General features: G+C 36.0%; 1 protein-coding gene across 1 annotated transcript in view; it reads right to left on the bottom strand.

The window, feature by feature from the left end:
* The window catches only part of LOC127966341 (leucine-rich repeat transmembrane neuronal protein 4-like), a 40,427-nt gene continuing 18,665 nt past the window's right edge, over nt 1–21,762 (bottom strand). Inside the window, exon 3 of the mRNA XM_052567253.1 lies at nt 1–1,087. Within this exon, the coding sequence (XP_052423213.1) occupies nt 1,022–1,087 (66 nt within the window). The 3' untranslated portion in view covers nt 1–1,021. The remainder of the gene's footprint in view (nt 1,088–21,762) is intronic.

Raw genomic sequence — 21,762 nt, 5'->3', positions numbered from 1 at the left:
TGTTTTTACAGGAAAATCCATATTGTTAAATAAAGTAATAATAAATGCATAAAAAATTAACAAGTTGATCAATACTAATTTCCTTTTGACAAATGTATATTTCTCACCATTGATTTTGACAATGTTCTCATTATAAAACAGAACTTGGTGGCGTTCAAGTTTGGTTATAAAATATAATTATTAAATTAAAATGCATATAAATAAATGACACTTTCAAGTTGCAATATTTGAAGATAGAGGGCCTGCTGGAACCTGAACAAATATCAAAACTTTGTCTTTAAACTAGGACTTAAAACATTTTTTTATATATTCAGATCTTGAAATTTCCTTACACACTCCTATAAAATGAGAATACATACTGTATGTACACTCAAACATTTCAAACAGTGTTAGCATAGTCAGTGAGATCACTGCTCTTGTTTAAATAACGCAGTATAACAGTATGAAGTTTATTACTGTTATGAAGGGCAGGTAAACTTGATAATCTCTACAAATAAAACTGTACAGAGGTGTTTACAGAAACGTTAAGCATAACAAATCCAGTATTAGGCAGCAAAGATAAAGGTTTTAACTCAGTCATTTTACACAAACTTTCCAAGGATATACATTAAATAACAAAGGAAAGGGCAAGTTCTGTTTTAAATCCAAGGGTATATTAACAAAGTTTGTTGTTTATGTACAGGTCCACACAAACGTCAAATGACGCTGGGCGATTCATCAAAGGCTGGATAACTTTCATTGGTATGTTCCACCGAAGGCTTCCCAAATAAACCTGACACATTCAGGTGCATTAAAGAACAAAGTGAGGCATCCAAATGTTTTAGTAAAATATGCACCTGTTCCCACTGTCTCTCAGATGTCCGTTTGCAGTGTCTGACTGAAGACTATCCACCAGAATCCATTAAAGAAGCACTGAAAGCATGAATGGTATCATGAGAAACAAGATTGATGCAACAGATGAAATGCAGGTAGGCACAAATCCACCCGCCGGTGGATTATTTTGAGGAACAAAACAGTCCCTTCAGTGTATGGTGGGTATGTCTCCAATCCAAGCTCCAGGTAATGGTCTGGGACATGTGTATTCATTCTGCAGGAACAAACAAGAAATAAGACGATTACTACAGTACAAAAACATGAAGTTCAGCTAAGTACTGATACAGGGGTCAATGACATTATGCCTTTTTTGTAGAGATATTTCATAATTTCTAGATTAACTCTTTCCCCGACAGCATTTTTTTTTTTAAAGTTGCCAGCCACCGCCAGGGTTTTTGACGATTTTCGCTAAACTTTAATGGCCCACTGTATATTTTCTTCTATGAATATATGAACATGTTACATATCAAAATAAAGATCTGAGCCTCTGCTTTTAAACAAAAAAAAAAACTATTTTATTTTATCTTCTTTTTTTATTGCCACCTGAACATAGATAGGTTTTGTCAAAAACACAACATTCTGGACAAAAAGCTGAGAAAAAGCCATTTTTATGAAACAAGTGCATTTTCAAGCAGAATACATTCAGATGTCGTTTTCATCATACATAAAACCTTCCAAAATATATTACAATTAAACATAAATCATTTAAAGTTCAGGCTTATGAATGATACCAGTGAGAAAAAGGAGGCCCATGAAAGTTTTCATCTCTGAAACTGTGACAGGCTTCCATGCATGACATCTAGCATGTTTTGAAGTTTCATCCATAGCCTGAATACACTGATCTGCATACAGGTTGGTCTGATCAACAATGTTCTGAATCAGTACATCAGAAATGAACAACTCTGCAAAGTCTACAGGTTGTTCTGACTCAAGAGCAGCAGCATCACCAATAGGCCCAGGATTCTCAGTGAAGGGGCTGTTTTTTGGCTGCCAGTTAATTTCATGCCACTTAGAATCATCAGGTTCAGTATCTTCAGCTGGACGGTTCACACCTGCCCTAGTTTGATCACCAGCAGCACTATGTCGATGTACTTGACGCATCCGGCCTCTGCCTCGCTGTGTTCTACCTGTAAATAATTATATGAATAATTGGAATTACTTTCAATAAAAAGACATAAATACATACACATATGAAAACATGCACACAAAAAGTGAGATATTTCAAGTCTTTATTTGTTATACACATATACATATATTTTCTTATCTTACCTTTACACATTCTGCCACCTGGGAAAGACGACTGAGATGATCTTGGCCTTGAATGTGTCCACTCACTGTCCGAAGTATCACTGTCTGAACTGTCACTGTCCACTCTTCGACACACAGGTGAACTATGTCTTCGTCCAGATCGACGGGTGAACAAACTATCTGCTGCTCGTCCGTGACTAGAACTTTCTGTGACGACATGTGCATCTGTCTCACTGACTACTTCGTCCTAATCACATTCAGAATGATCAAATAAGGAGCGATCGGACTCTGAGTCCATCAACACCTCCAGTACTTGATCAGCCGTATACCTCTTCATTTGTCCGTCAGATATTTTGACCTACATTCTCGCTAACATACTCCATTCATGTTAGAGACGATTGCAGTCGGTTTCTTTGATCAAAAAGTTACGTACTCTTTCAGAGCATGCGCAAGAGTCTTCCTTACCGTATACCACCTAAAACACGGATACCCGGAAAATTCCGTGTTTGGCGGGGATGTGTTTTTTCATAAAAAACGGAAAATTCTGTGTTTGGCGGGGAAAGAGTTAAGAAAATAATTGTAATATTTTCTTTAATATAATTGTAATATATAATAATTGTAATATTATATATATATATATATATATATATATATATATATATATATATATATATATATATATATATATATATAGTTAATTTATTTCAGTGATTCAATTCAAATTGTGAAAGTTGAGTATTAAATAAATTTAATGCGCACAGACTGAAGTCTTTGGTTCTTTAATTGTGATGGTTTTGGCTCACATTTAACAAAAACCCATCAATTCACTATCTCAACAAAATAGAATATACATTAGAATATCACCTGCAAAGATTTCCTGAGCCTTCAAAATGGTCTCTCAGTTTGGTTCACTAGGCTACACAATTATGGGGAAGACTGCTGATCTGAAGTCACAAAGATGTATTGCCAAAGAAGTGCTTCGGAGTGCTTTATCAAAGCATGTTAACAGAAAGTTGAGAGGAAGGAAAAAATGTGAAAGAAAAAGATGCATAACCAACTGAGAGAGCCACAGCCTTATGAGGATTGTCAAGCAAAATCGATTCAAGAATTTGAGTGAACTTTACAAGGAATAGACTGAGGCTGGGGTCAAGGCATCAAGAGCCACCACACACAGACGTGTCAAGGAATTTGGTTACAGTTGTATTCCTCTTGTTAAGCCACTTCTGAACCGCATATCAGAGGTGTCTTACTTGGGCTAAAGAGTAGAGAACTGGAGTATTGCCCAGTGGTCCAAAGTCCTCTTTTCAGATGAAAGCAAGCTTTGTATTTCACTTGGAAACCAAGGTCCTAGAGTCAGGAGGAAGGGTGGAGAAGCTCATAGTCCAAGTTGCTTGAAGTCCAGTGTTAAGTTTCCACAGTCTGTGATGATTTGGGGTGCAATGTCATCTGCTAGAGTTGGTCCATTCTGTTTTTTTTGTTTTGTTTTTGAAAACCAAAGTCACTGCACCCGTTTACCAATAAATTTTGGAGCACTGCATGCTTCCTTCTGCTGACCAGCTTTTTGAAGATGCTGATTCCATTTTCCAGCAGGATCCGGCATCTGCCCACACTGCCAAAAGCACCAAAAGTTGATTAAATAACCATGGTGTTGGTGTGCTTGACTGGCCAGAAAAACTCATCAGACCTGTATTGTCAAGAGGAAAATGAGAAACAAGAGACCAAAAAATTCAGATGAGCTGAAGGTCACTGTCAAAGAAACCTGGGCTTCTATACCACCTCAGCAGTGCCACAAACTGATCACCACCATACCACGCCAAATTGAGGCAGCAAACAAAACAAAAGGAGCCCCTACATGTACAATAAATTAACATATTTCCAGAAGGCCAACAATTTATTAAAAACAATTTTTTATTGGTCTTATGAAGTATTCTAATTTGTTGAGATTGTGAATTGGCTAAAATCATCACAATTAAAAGACCCAAAGAGTTAAACTACTTCAGTCTGGGTGAACATATATATATATATATATATATATATATATATATATATATATATATATATATATATATATATATATATATGTTTATATATATGTTTATTTATTTATTTATTTATTATTACCAAAATTGTTTCACGACTTTGAATTGGTTTCTGCAACAAGCACAGTACACTACTATGTATTCAAATGCAAGTGTGGAAAAAATCCCTGTTGGTTACACAACACAATATTTTTTCCCTTTTCTATTTAGGTAATAAATGTAAACATAAAAGATGTAAATGTAAGTTTCTCAGTACCACGTGAATCCAATGAGAGCACATTTCTAAAAAATTAGCTAAACTAGATTTGTTCCATTTTCTGTATCTTATTTGTCAATGACCCACAGAGCTAAACGTTAATTAAAGATCAATCTGATTATATAAAAGTGTCAGGATAATAATACAGACACACCAATTCAGCCACATGCAATTTTTGTATAAAATGAAATGGTTGCACTTTATTTTACAGTACGTGTACTAACATGTACTTATAGTGTACTTACAGTGTATTTATCTAAGAAAGTTCTGGTAATACAAGGTAACTACATGGGGTGGGGTTAGGTTTAGGGGTAGGTTCAGGGTTAGTACCTAGTTTTTACATAGTTATTGTAATTACTATAATAAGTACATAGTATGTACATGGGGAACAGGACTGTAAAATAAAGTGCTACCAATGAAACACTCATGCATGGTCAAAAAATAGTTTGTGAAGCAGTACTGGATGATTTGTCAGCTATCAGTTAAGGAAGTCAGAAATCGAAACATGGCAGCACATTGTGTGCCATCTTTGTTAAGATGTTAATTAGAGTTGAGACCACTGAATTTACTCAGCTCAAGTGACCTTGCTGTCATGAGCACTTTGTCTTAAATGGATTAAACAAACCACTGCGAATACTAATTAACAATATGTATTGAGCACAATCATCATTATCTCAATTATCCACAAGTTCAACTAAGGTTCTTTCAGAAATCATGGGAATAACAGCTATACTGTCCAATGAGTCAACTTGAAGACATCTTTTCATACAAAGATTGAAGTAATTAATTGCTAAAATTAGTACAAAAAGGGATGCTGCATTTTCTGAGAATAAGAATCTTCATGGATGAAAACTTTCTATCTATGTACTGTATACACACACACACACACACACACACACATTGTAAATGGCATGTTTGTCATTTTTCTAAGGGTAAGTTGATGCAGCTTATTCCAATGGACACTTTTATTATATGGAAAGTGCAGCTTGAAAATACTGGTTTTGTAAGCCATGGGAGAAAAGTCATACACACAAAAACGATGATCACTTAAATGTTTTCTGAACAGAAAAATGGGACATAGGTTTCATAGTTTCTGCAAACAATGCGCAAGCAGCAGATTCTTCAGGAAGAAGCTCTCAGAAAGAGAGAAAAATTGCAAACGTAATGCAATCTGTTTTTTTTTAGTTATACAGACAAGTTTTATGTTTAAAACCTCAGAAAACTAAAAATGGCAGATTTTACCACCATTGCAAGACTACGTTTGAGCTGCCTGAGGATGAGCTTTGATTTTCTTGAAGTCATACTGGCTGACAGAAGCTGTACCCCAGACTTACAATTGAAATGAACTTCTGGTGAGGCTGCAAGTGTTTTCAGTGTGTTCTTTCCCTGAGATACAACAGCCAATGCAGGGCTCTAAAGGGCTCAACAGCCATTGAAAATTACTTGGGTGTGTATGTGGAAAATTATTGAGCCACACCGATAAAATTAATGGATTGATATGTCATCAAAACTCCATAATTTATCTGACCTTAAATGCAAATAATGTTTCAACTGTGCACTCTGCTCCATTTAAAACAGCATTAAGTATGTACGCTCCAATGCAAAATTTAAAGCACACTGCGTGCATATTAATTTGGGTCATGCAGATGTTGATGGGTAACCTTCCTAAAGTGTCCAGTAACTCATTAAATATTCATGAGCATAAATATTTATTAGTTAGTGAGTGGTTTTGCAAACACCTGGAAATGTGAAATCTACCACAGACAGATTGCAAAATGCATTATTGTGGACTGTAGGCCAATGATATACTTTGTTTTTGAATAATCTATCTATCTATCTATCTATCTTAGTCCGCAGATTTTAATCACTTAAGAACAACAAATGCTCTTACGCAAAAAAAAAAAAAAAAAACAATTCTGACTTAAGGGCCCTGTAATGTATGGAATGAAGTATCCCTACAAAATAACAAGCACTTCAAGACACTCAAGACAAGAGCTGGGAGCAGATGCACACTCTAGAATGCTAAAAACAGACTAAATAGATAAGCATAATAGATACCATTTATTTCCTTGCACTGTGCAACTGAAATCAGCATTCAATTGGCAAACTTTGGGCTTGACCTTTTAATTCAGAAGGATTGTAATGCAACATAGATGACATATCTGTTGTTGGCTGTGTTTGGAAAAGATTGTATAAGGAATAACTGAAGACAGACTGTTGAATAACTACACAAAATAATACTTGCTTGGTCAATGTCATTGTGGGTTTTGGTTCTTTTGCTGCTGCAGGCTGAAAAGACCTTTAAAACAACTTTGAAGTGGTATGGCACACTAACATGGTTGAATAACTTGGCACTACTTCATTGCTGCAAATTGCTGAAAAATAATCACAGACCTTAGGAAAGTTTAACTATACTTTTTTATCATTTTGTGTTTGAGGGTTGTGCACTTTATGCTGAACTAAGCCCACCACCCCCACCCCCCTCTGCAAGTGGCAAGTCCCCTGTGTGCCTCAGCACTAAAAGAGCCTTTCCCTGAAAGAGACATTTCTTTAAAAGAGGTTACACGGTGCGTCTTTGTTTAGACAACGGATCCTCTGTTTAAAGAGGCCGTTTCACCTGTGCATTTCTGGATGTAGTCGTTACCTGGCACCGGGTGATGCTACGATCACTGCCTCAGGTGTCTGGGCATTAAACACGTTGAGGTGGCTTTCACATATGAATCATGTTCCCATTGCGGGAAGATGACCATCTTGGAGCTGCGAGCCAGGCTCTGTTTTCTCAAAGCTCCATTGTCTCTGCTGCGATCTAGAGTTCATTGTGGTGGCTGCCCCTGCTTCTACCATGGAGCTGGGCATAGACAGGCCACCCTACTCATCCTGCCCCCCTTCAAATCTGGCAGCAAGCGGAAGAGCGAGAGGTCCCGGGACAGGTGACCCAGAGAGGGAGGAAGCTTCTCATTGATTGATGGTGAAGGCACCTCCCCTTTCCTCAGATGAGGGCCGGGTGGAGAATCTGGAAAATCTTGACATGAGAGCGGTTTTCTCTATCTCTGGGTCCCAGGAGGGCAAGGAGAGTTGCAGACGTCCCAACACCATCAACAAAGGCCCTACTCACGAACCCTCAGTCAACCTGTGGAAACAGGTAAGAATTGCACAGCACACTCAGACCCTTCTTTGGTCTGCTCACAAGCCGCCTGAGTTGGGTCCCTGCATTCCACCTCGCTGCCCCGCAGAGTGAGTCCGTCCCTGAGATTGGTTTGCAGCAATCATCCTGAAGGACACAGTTTCATGTGTCGATCCTTTTGTGCTACAGACCATTTCTGTAGTTTGATAGATGGGCCCCCATCTGCACTGGCATATCAACTGCCTAGCAGTATAACAATTAGCAGTATGTCTTGCCTTGGAGCATCTCAAAAGGCACTTTCGAGGCAAGGACAGACTGGTCTGAACAGACAACACAGCAACCATTGCATACATCAGTCGACAAGGTGGTCTGCGCTCCCTGAGGTCACTTCATGCCATTCACATTCCGGGCCTGCTTAACTGTATTGCTGATGAGCTGTCATGAGCTACGCTCCCGGGAAAGTGGTGACTCCATCCCCATATGGTCCATCTGATTTGGAGATGTTACGAAGCTGCTCAGGTAGACCTGTTTGCCTCTCCAGTGACCTCTCACTGACAGGTGTTCTACTCCCTGACCGAGGGAACACTTGGCATGGACACATTGGCACACAGCTGGTTGCGGGGGCCTCGCAAATATGAGTTTCTCCCAATGATCCTTCTTACACATATGCTGTGCAAGGTCAAAGAGGTCGGGGAGTAGGCTATGCTTGTAGCGCCATATTGGGCCCCTCAGACATGATTCACCAAACTAGTGCTCCTCGCAACAGCCCCTCCCCGGAAGATTCCTCTGAGGAAGGATCTACTGATCTACTGTGTTTTTTAAAGACAATTTTAAAACCCCAAATCATGCAGCCCTAATAAGCATTTTAAACTGCAATGTGAAACCTTTTGCATGTTTAATTCAGCAAGCACTGTTCATTTATTTACTTGCAAAAATAAAAACCGTGAAATCCAATTTCATGTTTAACGCTAGTCCACTAATAACAAAAAAAGTAACAAAAAGTCACAAATGAAGAAAAAGTGAAACACAATGCATTGTGGGATAAAGTATGGTAATTCATTTTTTTTTAAATTGTAATAATCCATAATGATTACAATCAACAAGTTTTATTAGCAATTATTAAGGTCTTTGCACTACGCATATTTCTATGACAAAGACTATTTTTTTACAGTTATATTCTTACATTGTGAGCATTTTAAGCAAATTAATGAAGTGACTGAAATTTGCTGTAGTCATTAAACTGCAATTTAATCTGAACTGACTTTTATATTACTTTTTATTAGAGGTGTAACGCAGAGATGTATAGTAACGAAGTAGAACTACTTCACTACTGTACTTAAGTACTAAAAGTCGGTATCTGTACTTTACTAGTAGAGTATTATTTTTTTCCCCTACTTCCACTTTTACTTCAGTACATATTTTCGATGAGTTTAATACTTTTACTCCGTTATTTTTGTTATGTGCTGCATCGTTACTCGTTACCCACATTACCACTGCCAGAACTGTAGATGGCAGGTTTGATGAAGCTGGCACATCATTGAGCGAATCAAGTGATTAAGAAGACTGCGCGTGCTGACTGAACTGCTGTGAAGAGAGAGATGAACACCGAGCCGAGACAGATAATGACTCGTTCACGAGTCAAGAACCGGTTGCATCGGTTTCCGGATGCCCAGTTCTTTCTGACAGTTAGATTCAATAAACCGGTTGAAGCAAACAGTTCACCGGTTCTTTTGCGCCCCACGTAATGACGTCATTGGCGATGATTGCAAGCCTTCGGTTTACCTGGGCTCATAACATCAGCACAGAATCAGTTCAGAATCAATCACCAAAAGAATCAGTTCGGTCCATCGCTCTGTGTGTCGGTTTGCTTCACGCTGAATCACACATGCGCAGTATCATCAGCTCCTCGGTTCTCGAATCGGACACGAATTCGTAAATGGTTCTTGACTCGTGAACGAGTCAGTCTTTTGTTCGTTATCTGGCTCGGCTCGGTGTTCATCTTCAGTTCTCTCTTCACATCAGTTCAGACAGTGTACTGTTTGAGTAAATCGTTACCCAGGTAAACCGAAGCCCAGGTAAACCGAAGGCTTGCAATCATCGCCAATGACGTCATTACGTCGAGCGCAAAAGAACCGGTGAACTGTTTTCTTCAACCGGTTTATTGAATCGAACTGTCAGAAAGAACTACTGGTTATCCGTAAACCGATGCAACAGGTTCTTGGCTCGTGAACAATTCATTATCTGTCTCCTTTTCGGTGTTCATCTCTCTCTTCACAGCAGTTCAGTCAGCACGCACAGTCTTCTTAATCGCTTGATTCGCTCAATGATGTGCCAGCTTCATCAAACCTGCCATCTACAGTTCTGGCAGTGGTAATGTGGGTAACGAGTAACGATGCAGCACATAACAAAAATAACGGAGTAAAAGTATTAAACTCATCGAAAATATGTACTGAAGTAAAAGTGGAAGTAGGGGAAAAAAATAATACTCTAGTAAAGTACAGATACCGCCTTTTAGTACTTAAGTACAGTAGTGAAGTAGTTCTACTTCGTTACTATACATCTCTGCCCTTACTGTACCGAAAATTAACCGAACCGTGACTTTAAAACCGAGGTACGTACCGAACCATGATTTTTGCGTACCATTACACCCCTTCATTTTATTATTTCAGCACACGATACAGCACAAATTACAGACTTCAATATGGAAAAATTAATTGTTCAGTTTATCAAAGACACAGTCAACAAATGAATCAAATATTAAAATAGTTATTGTTTACTAATGCATAGTATACATGCTTCACAATGCAGAAATAATAATAGCAATACGGTAGCACGCGACTGGAAACATATGTACTGTTATGATAGCAGTAACAATGACAGCACAGTCCTGTCATTACTGACAACAGACCAGTCACCAATCCAAAATTACGCGGCAAAGATGCGATAAATCAGACAAGGTGAAAGACATTTAACACGGAGATGAGCATGACTGGAAATTCCAACAAAGAGACACACAGAAACCCCCTGTGGTAATGCTGACTTAACTAATTAGTGTGCTAATAAGTTTTGCCTGGCTGAACCCTCAGCACCTCCAATTATCCCAACACATGCGGTTTAAGCCAAGTTAAATAATGGATGATCACTTAAACTTCCACTTTGTAGGCCAGGGTGATTAACTAGACTGCGTTCAGTCTTTATTTAGGAAAATAAAATTACCTCACTTCCTCATGGGCAGAGCAGTAATTAGATCATATTAGTGAGGTTTAATTAGGAGCAGAAATATGTAGTAATAAGCTTGTATTGTGTCAGGAGTATGAAGCGCTAAGTGAGACATATGTCAGACTAAACCTGTCAGTAAAACCTTGCTGTTTCTCAACTAGTTTCCAGCCCAAGGCTCCAATTATACCATTGTGTCTCATAAACAACGGGAGGTCAGCTGCTGTGTACAGGGTCTCCTGCTTCCCTTTTTCGCAAACATGAAATAGTGAGCAAATGAGAGAAGTTTTAGAATGAGGAGAAAGGTTGCCTTTGAAAAGTGCTCCAACCTTACAGTGAGTTTTGCTCTTGTTGAACTGATGCCTTTGAACTGAGGCTCTGATGACTGGATGTGTGATCATTTGTTGATTTTTCAAATAGATGTGTAGGTTTTATGTATGTGACTTGTCAGAAAAACTTAAAATCCTGAAACTTGAATAAGTATCATTTCAATCAAAGAGTCAGGTTGAGCCAGTTACATTCAAATTGTTTAATTCAAGAAGTAAAATCACTTTAACAATGTAGTTAATAAACATAACTAAGACACTGTTTTACTAAATGTAATTGTAAATTTATATGGTCCAATAAAAGTATAAAATACATAGTAATACACAGCAATAATTATTTACATATATAAGTAAAAATTTCAATAAGACAATTAGGTAAATATAACGGGCATTGTTATTTTAGTATTATTTAATACAACTTTGGTATTTATTGCTATTTTGAATTAGCTTTTTTTTGGTTTTACATATAATAATTTTATTTGCTTTTTGTCAATATACTTATCTATTTTGTATTACATTTAATCATTTTATGTACTTTTGTTATGTATGTTATTTAATAAAAATCAAGATGTGTGATCATTTGTTGATTTTTCAAATAGATGTGTAGGTTTTATGTATGTGACTTGTCAGAAAAACTTAAAATCCTGAAACTTGAATAAGTATCATTTCAATCAAAGAGTCAGGTTGAGCCAGTTACATTCAAATTGTTTAATTCAAGAAGTAAAATCACTTTAACAATGTAGTTAATAAACATAACTAAGACACTGTTTTACTAAATGTAATTGTAAATTTATATGGTCCAATAAAAGTATAAAATACATAGTAATACACAGCAATAATTATTTACATATATAAGTAAAAATTTCAATAAGACAATTAGGTAAATATAACGGGCATTGTTATTTTAGTATTATTTAATACAACTTTGGTATTTATTGCTATTTTGAATTAGCTTTTTTTTGGTTTTACATATAATAATTTTATTTGCTTTTTGTCAATATACTTATCTATTTTGTATTACATTTAATCATTTTATGTACTTTTGTTATGTATGTTATTTAATAAAAAAAGTGACAAAATTTGCAAATTAAGCCCACATTTCTAATTTATATATATATTAGTTATTTATTTATATTATTCATTATATTTTATTATATGATATTGGTTTGAGACTAAGAGCATTTTATTTAGTGGATAACTTTGCAGCAGTATTTTATTTCTTATTCTTTTTTTATTTGATATATATTTTATTAAAAAGTATATAAAAAAGTGTATAGTAATAAACAACCTGCAGTTTAATGTTTGCATTTCTTTCCCTTACTGTACCGAAAATTAACCGAACCGTGACTTTAAAACCGAGGTACGTACCGAACCGTGATTTTTGCGTACCGTTACACCCCTAATATATATATATATATATATATATATATATATATATATATATATATATATATATATATATATATATAGCTACTGGAAATTACTTCAGTTTAGTTCTAAAAGTTTTAGTTTAGTTTAGTTAATAACACCAAATCAAGTGGCGCCTTGCATGAACATTTCTTAATGATCAAATAAATTATTTGAGAGCTGAATTAGCCTACTGAATTACTGAAATTTTTAATTGATTTGTTGAAATGATTGACTAAAATGGACCGAAATTACCAACTCTAAACAGCATTTTGGCTACTGAAGTTTAAATCAGTAAAATAATATGTAATCATATTTACATTACACATTAAACTTGTTTTTAATCAATGCATTTAAAATAAATCGTAGAAATTAATCAAACTTATCAACTGATTGATTGATTGATTTTTTTTTACCAATTAAGTTTAAGGATCATAAAGTTAATCTAATTAAACTCTCTTTATGTATTTACGAGCTTTATTATTGACTCAAAGTTTTGAAAAGATTAGTTCCTAATAATTATCAGAAATGAATCAAACTTTTGGACACTGAAGTTTAAATCAGGAAGAATAATGAAACTAACCAAATCAATCTCTCTTTAAGAAACTTAATGGCCAAATATATGAATATATCCTGAATTTTCAGTTGATCACTCACAGCCCTATAGTGTCTTATAAGAGGGAGAAATTGTTCAGTCTTCGTTCTGCTCTTGTGCCCTTGGACTCATTCACTATCTATGACAAATCACATTACACAGGGCATTTCCACTCTCTGATCTCTCTGATCCAAGGACAGCAGCGGTCGGTTTGAACCCTGGGGCTGTGTTTATATATTTTTGCATTATTGAGCTCATTACTGCTGAGCCACATCTGAGCGCACTGGCACATTATTCACCAGAAGACGGATATCGCTAATCTTTCTTTCCTAATCTTGAGAAATGCAATATTGAAATTCAGTAGAGAGGGTTATTATGATATCAACTGGACACATTTTCTTCCACTAATAATAGTGATGCTAATAAGTTGAATTATGTGTCATGGTTTCCATCAAATGCTATTTTCTTGGTCAGCTGCATCATGGAACAATCTTATTTTACAGTGGTAGGGGATTCTCAAATTACCCTGCTCTGATAATAACATGCAGACTAGTGTGCTTTTCTACAAATCTTGCCATAATGTTATATATTTTAATGTGTTAAAATATTGGGGACAGTATTTGTGTCTCTGAGCAATCCAACATTTTTCAATACATGAAAAAAAAAAGCCTTTCTTCAGCTCCTTTCTTGAACTTATTTTAAATCACTTATCTGAAAATACTTTCTGACTGAACATTCTTGACCAGATTGACTGGAGACCAAATCAAAAGCAATACTTGCTGCACGTACTGTATCAAAGAGAATAAAAGAGCATAAAATCTGACTTCGAGAACAGTAATTGGCTTTCCCAAATTAAAACCTTCAGATAAACATTAAAGTAAAATACAGCTGAACGACTCTCACAAATACACATATACAGTAATGAACCCCTAAAGACCAATGTCATACAGCTACGGAAAGAGTGTGGATTATTTCCAATTAGTCTTTTCAACTGTGTTTGAATCACATTCAGTGTGAGAAGAGCCGGAAAAAGAAACTATTTCATAAAAAGTACTTCTGTCCCTTGTGGCACAATATGAAAAGAGGTAGAGAGAGAGAGAGAGAATGTGGATTGTTTCATTTCACTGGACTGCAGCCTCCATATGTGAAACATGCATACATGCACCCACGGGCAATAAAAAAGCATCTCTTCAACCATCTTTTCACCGCTCATCGGCCTTAAATAATTCAATGATTTGTGAAAAAAGTTGATAAAATGTAGCTCTATGACTAATATAATCTTATGACTAATAATAATCATATAATATATGACTAATAATCTTTTTTTTTTTTTCAACTAAAGAAATAACTATACATTTCCTAAAATTCATTTATTCTTTATGTTAAGCTATATGAAATGAGTAAATAAAAGATGAATCTATAAATCTATTAAATATCTTATAGAAATAAAATAAAATAAAAATTGCAAGTTGTATATTGACTGAATCGAGGAATATAGACTATGTAATAAGTTCAGTTCAAAGGTTCTTGTTTTAGTTGTCATTCAATGGGACATGTGTTTGTTTGTAAAAACTGAATCTTGTCCATGAGAATGATGCACAGATCAGCTGATTTGTACTCTGTACTCAAGACAAAAGCTGAGACTTTTACATGGTAGAGCAACCACTCCACACAATTTCAATTGCACTAAAGTAAACCCAAGTCTACAGAGATTAGAGATCTTTTTCACTCTCTCTGTATTCCATCCTCGCACGTTCACTGAAGCTCTTTGGTAAGGATTAAAGCCCTGTTTACACCAAGAATGATAACTATAAAGATAACGATGTTAGCGTCCACACCAGTGAACGATATCGTCTGTTTATTCTAAGTGCTCGCTCATCTGCCGCTTTAAATTCTTGAGCTCGTTACAGCAGGATAGATTCTGACTGGCTGTCAGCGGTAATGTTTACATGAACACTAATTAGAGTGATCGGGTTAATTTAAATGCACATTTATATGTCACAAGCTTCAAATTGACACAAATATGCACTGCACATATATAGAGTTTCTCACCGTTTGCACATAATAACCGCTCTTCAATACGTTTTTTCTTTATTTGTTTTTAACTGTAGAATTAATATTTATCCATTTATGGGCATTTATGGATAAATATACATATAAACCACTATGCCATGCTGCTCATATTTATCACGCAGTAAAAATGCCCCTCCCCAAGCCCAAAACGGGTTGCCTGTGAATGAGAATCCAAAGCAAGGACTGGTGGGACCTTGGGAAGTTGTCCTGCTCCAGTACACAGTTGCATAGTGAAAAGTTTTATAAAGACAGGACACACATTCATACAGCACTTTATTCAAAAGTAAGAGCTGCTCGTTCCGAATGTCATACGTAATTACTATTTCTGCGTCATTGCACATGCGCAGTTCTTTCAGTTTCGTTGTTCAATCCGATCGAGTGTTCACATGCACTATCAATCATATTAGAAAAGGAATAAACCGCCCCCTTCAATCCGATCGAAAATTCATCCTGATCGAGCTCCATCGGATCGATAAAGGTGTTTACATGAAGGCTTTTCAGTCCGACTGAGCTATCAATCCACTTACAAATGGATTTTTTGGTTGCATGTAAAAGTAGCCAATGTTTTTATCATTCATCAGCTTCATCATTATAGCTGTGGTGTAGACTCTGCCATTCTTTAATATTGGGAAAGATTTTCATTTGTGAACAGGCCTTCAGTCTGTGAACTCATGGTTGGAAGCTATATAACTTGAAATCCAGAAAACCAAGATATCAAAAATCCAACTGTGCAGCCATCAGATTTCACTGTCCTGTTCAAATGAAAGTTTGCTAGGAAATGTACCAACAGAAGATAAAAGAAGTCAATGATTAAATATGATTCCTGTATTTAATAAGAAATATGTATGGGCCAGAGGCTCCACTATATCAACAAAGCTGCAACGGATTGTTAGATTGGCATGATGATGGTGCTAACGTGTGCATCCTCCATCTGTGAACTTGTCAAATGAAAATGTGAATGACATTTTGAAAGATTATAAATATTTCAACATGCCCAGAGTAAAAGCAGCATGTCAGTTCACTAATTTGTCTGTTTATTCTGCCACCGCAGTAGATCAAGAGCATCTCTTTCTCTGAAGTCGCTGCTGTCTCACATTTATTTTAAAGCTCTACCAAGAAAAAGAAAATCAGACTCCCCTGTTGTCTTCGCCTGAGGACTGTACATGGTTCCAGCTGGGGCTTTTAATAAAACGCAAGACCTTTTGTACAATAAAATGTCCATTTGGGGCAAGCCTACAGTAATTTTCAATGTACAAACAAGATGATATAAGACTTTCACGCTTGGTTCACTAGAAGTGGAAAAGTATTTATGTTTGGCCTAATTTGTTAAATTCATCCTACACATAATAATTTCCTACACCTGACTTACCACGTGTCCTAGTTTTGTATTTATTTTTGAAGAGACATCTGTTTAAGGGGAGAAGGAAAAGGATACAGAAGTTTGAAAGACATGTTCTACTTCTCTAGTTACCTTTGAACTTTGAACTATTTTTACTCTTTCTTCAATTGCTTTTACTGTCTCAAGCGTCTTAAAAATCCAGTCTACTATTAATCTCCACAGATGATCGATTAACACATCAATGGGTAATTTGGGGAGGTGTGAAAGGAAACTGATCTTAATAGAAAAGCTTTTACAAATATAACAAATGTGAATCATTAATTTTGTAACATTCATAATGACGCCCTGTTTTGACATCTAGAGGCATTAAGTATTTAATGGACATTTTAGTCTGATGAGAAAATGAGAATCAATGTGCTCTTGCAGTTTCTGGTTCATATGATGTAAAAAAAAATGCCTTACAGTAGAGAGATGAATGATAAAGTATGTCACTATTGTCTCAATAGTTTGAAAATATTTCTACAGTACATAGTGGAAAAAGTAATATATTTAAAATACATTTATTTCATCCTAAGTATAATTAAAATATATTAACACATTTACTGACACATCACTTATTTACTGATAAAAATGATCATAACAATTTATTTGGAGAACTAATTTCTTATTATTTATCCTAAGATGTGTTTTAATGTCACTATTGATGATGATAACCTATGGTATATGTATGATAGATAGATGGATACATGGTTCTTTATAAATTCCAAACAGCTGTATGGCTGTATGGTTATATGTTTTATGTTTTATGATTTTATGTTTTGATGTAGCCAGTGCTATGGCATTATGTTTTATTGTTGTATATCAATTGTTGTGTGCCTTAATATGTTATTTGTCAGTTATCTTGTGCCTAGTATAGCTAACATCTTGCCAATGGACTACAGTTGAAAATTAGCCTGCTGGCTAACACTGGCACATTTACAGTAATGTTGATTAATGTGCACTGTCCTAAAATAAATAAATGAAATGAAATGAAAATGATTGTATGATATTTGAATACAATTGGTCTTTAAATGCAAGATATTTAAAGTGTACCTGAAGTATACTTGCAATAGTTCGACTTTAGCACAATCAAATATACTTCATAATATCTTTAGTTGGACTTGAATTAAAGTGCATTAAGTAAAGAAGCTAATCAATGAATTAACATGGTGATTAAATGGGACACAGCTGAAACTAATGGAACTCGAATGGGAACAGGAACAGGAAAACCAAATATGGGCACAATCATAAATATGGAGCACGTGGGGGGAGAAAACACAACACAAGACATGGAACAGAGTCTGACAGAAACGCCTTGTCCAAATACCCATACTTGCGATCTTTGCACTCGATTACTTGTATGACATATTTTCTGTATTTGGCCCAAGTGTTTAAGTGAGGATGAAGACTACAAGTGCGTGTAGAACTTTTCATTGCCTGATGGGACACACTTATAGTTTTGTTAAAATGCAAGTGTTTGCATAGCTTTATTTTAATTTTAAATACTTTGCATTTTTAAATATAAAATCAACTTCTAAATGTCTTATCAGTAGTCCCTATGACGTGACATAATTTTCATTTGGGGTGCTTCTAATTAAGTGATAAAAAGCAGTTCCAAATGTTCTACGAATAAATATACTAATCTTTGCAGCAAAAAAATAAAAAAATAAAATGGGTAACACTTTATTTTAGAGTAATTAAATGTAATATCTCATTATTAGTATTATTAATATTTAACTTACATTGCAAAGGTTTCTGTGCTCTCTTGCACAAATTTGCCAAAAAATCTCACGATTTATTTACAGAACATGATGCATGATGCAAAAGCATTATTCGAGATAGTGAGGATTTAGTATGTGTTAAGGGCACTGCGCTTTGGTGTTTTTAAAGGGGGGGGGGGTGAAATGCTCGTTTTCACTCAATCTCCTGTTAATCTTGAGTACCTATAGAGTAGTACTGCATCCTTCATAACTCCAAAAAGTATTTAGTTTTATTATATTCATAAGAGAAAGATAGTCTGTACCGATTTTTCCCGGAAAAACACGAGTGCCTGGAGGCGTGACGTGTGGGCGGAGCTAAAGAATCACGAGCGCCAGTTGCGTTGACAGCATGTGGAAGCTGTGACAGCTGTGAAGGCTGAAACTGAACGAGAGCAGCAGCAGCAAGGACTCGCTCCGAGCGGGGCTCGAACCCGGGTCTCCGATGGGAGGCGGACGCACTAACAAGGAGGCAGAGATATTTGAAGCAGTTTTACTCACCGCCTGCGGTTCCAACACACAATCGTGACCCTTTTTCGTTGGGATTGCATCATCCTTAAGAAATAAACGATACGCAAATCCGTCGTCAAACTGGGCTTTGTTTGTAAAACAACCATTTTAGAAATGCAGGGAACAAACACAAACACTTGCACAACTCCGTTGATGCTCTGTAAAAATAAACTCCATCCACTGGTCCCTTAATGCTGTTTTTTCTTTGGTAATTTGTGCAGGGTTGTCTTGCCCTGGCAACCAAAAACACACTCCTTTTGTGACATTTCGCGACGCTCTCGCGCTGAACAGTGATTGTCTGTGCACAGCCTCTCTCTGCTCTGCTATACGGGAGCGCGCGCTCTTCCGGCAAACGTGCCCTCAGGACCCATATAAGGAAATTCCGCTCCATCTAACGTCACACAGAGCCATACTCGAAAAAAAAAAAACTTTCCGAAACTTGTGACAAACCGGAAGGAGTATTTTTGGAACAGAAATACTCCTTCAAACGTACAACTTAATTTTTGAAACTTTATCCATGTTTAGCATGGGAATCCAACTCTTTAACAGTGTAAAAAACTCAGGTAACACTTTAGTATAGGGTCCAATTCACACCAATAACTAATTGCTTATTAGCATGTCTATTATTTACATATTGGCTGTTTATTAGTGCTTATAAAGTACATATAATGCATGACATCCATAATCCTACATAATACCCTAAACTTAACAATTACCTTATAAACTATTGATAAGCAGCAAATAAGGAGTTAATTGAGGCAAAAGTCATAGTTAATGGTTAGTTAATAGTGAGAATTGGACCCTAAAATAAAGTGTGACCAAAACTCAGTATGCATGAAATAGCATTTCACCCCCCCTTTAAGATCTGGACAGTCTTGTGCACTTATTTCTTGTCACGCACACATGCTCTCAAGTGGCCAAGACCACAAGTGTGGGTTTTTGGACAAGGCAGATGTCTATTTATCACATCATGGCCATGTTTTTGTAAGGATTTGTCCTTATTACTGACTTAGCTATATCTTTTGTTCATGTAGTCTATTTATTCAGTAGTCCATGATTTTGAGCGAGAAAAATATGCCAGTGACCTTGCATGTTATTGGGCAGACTGTCTCCCAAGGACTGAATTTAAACACACAATAGATGTGAGGTACAGTGAGTTCAGTACACCACCTATAACCCGAGTATTATCAACAAGTATTATAGACAAGTGTATCTATGCAATTTTCATCTTAAATATGTATGGAAAAGGTTGGGTGAGTGACTGTTAAATCAGAAAATAAACTAGCTGTATGAAACAGCTTCCATTAAACAAGGCACTGTTGGCTTGGATTTGTTATAAATTGTGTATATTCCTCTATTGTACATCACTTTGTTTAAAAGTCAGCAGTAAAGACATTAGTTAATACAATGAGATTAGGTACATTTGAGTTATTTATCATATTTAATTATTACAGGTTGCGTCATATTCTGAGTTTACATTTCATTGTTTTTAATTAATTTTGATTAATACTAAATCAGTTTTTTTGTGAGTGGGATGAATTAATGCACATTCACATTTAGTCTAGAACTACATCGTGTTCACCCAGCGCACACAACGCCTCTCTACTTACAATTTCTCCCAATATGGGGACAGGAGACTTGGCAGTTAATAAATGGGAAAACAAAGTAACTAGCATTACTTTTCTGAAAAAATATTTTCTTGTAAATTAAAAAGCAATGCACTATTTTTCTATCAGATTATTCAAATTTGTCCTGGCTTTTCTATGCTTCTGTCTTTCATTGCAGTGAGCGAGTGTTTCAATTGAACAGTCCACAAGACGTCAAATAAAGTGCACACATCCATAATAATATGTCTCACACACTCCAAGGCATGAATAAAGGCCTTTTTTAATGCTCTGTCTTGATGGTACTCTATATCCCAGATACTTGTACCCAAGCTCTTCACCTCTCAAGTAGAACTCTATACTACGTGAGCTACTGAACAAACTTACTGAATATAAAAACCCACACATATGAAGCTAGATATGGGAGGTTAACATTCAAAAGTAAGTTTTCAGCAGTATTTGTTAAATTAAGCTGTATTAATCGAAACTGTGAACCTGCAAATCATACTTTGTGTGAAAACTAATAAAAGTTGTCTGAGTTTTACTGCCACTAGTGTTATATATAAATATATATATATAAAATTTATCAACTGGAATCTGCGGTGATTCATATGTATAGAGCAGGTACTTTTTTTTTTTTTTTTTTTTGCTGACATTTGACATTTATTTAGAGGCATGCATTTCTGATGAGCTTATGCAGAATATTTCAGTCTTTGTGCTTCAAAATGCAACATCTAACTTAATGTTTCACCAAAAATCCTACGGCACATTTTATTAAATCATGCAGGAACCTAAAGAGCAGCTGAATGTATCCCAGAGATAACTGAACCATGTTCCCCATCCACACTGTGAATTTATTTTCACGTAGTGAAAATTCACAGCTAGCATATTTACAGTAAATCTTACTAATGCATTCTGTGGGAAAGGAAGAGATGAATAAGCTCATTCAAGTCCAAAGAGCTGCCTGGGTTTTCATTCCTTCTCCCCTTCCTGCTCGCCACTGCAGACTCTATTACAGACCAAAAGCTTCAGCCCACTGTGATACATGGGTACTGCTCATGATCAGCACGTCATACCAGCATCCACAGGGACAGCCTACACTGTGCATGGCCTGAAATGAAAAGCTTTGAACCCGACACAGCAACACTGTGCTCACATAAGCAGAATAGACGCCTGCTCTTGTATTATTAAACATTGCAAGAAACCAGTGCAATAACAAAAACAACAGTTTTACTGAGACTAAGAACCTTAACAATCTAGTAAGTGATGCTGCTATATTCCTTATAATGCTGCATTCCTTAAAAGTTTTACTGTTCTTGTTGAGGTTACAGTATGTTTATTATTGAGTCATAATGA

The sequence above is a fragment of the Carassius gibelio genome, chromosome B10 (genome assembly GCF_023724105.1).
Source record: "Carassius gibelio isolate Cgi1373 ecotype wild population from Czech Republic chromosome B10, carGib1.2-hapl.c, whole genome shotgun sequence".
NCBI lineage: Eukaryota > Metazoa > Chordata > Actinopteri > Cypriniformes > Cyprinidae > Carassius > Carassius gibelio.
This window is presented reverse-complemented; position numbering and strand designations above follow the sequence as displayed.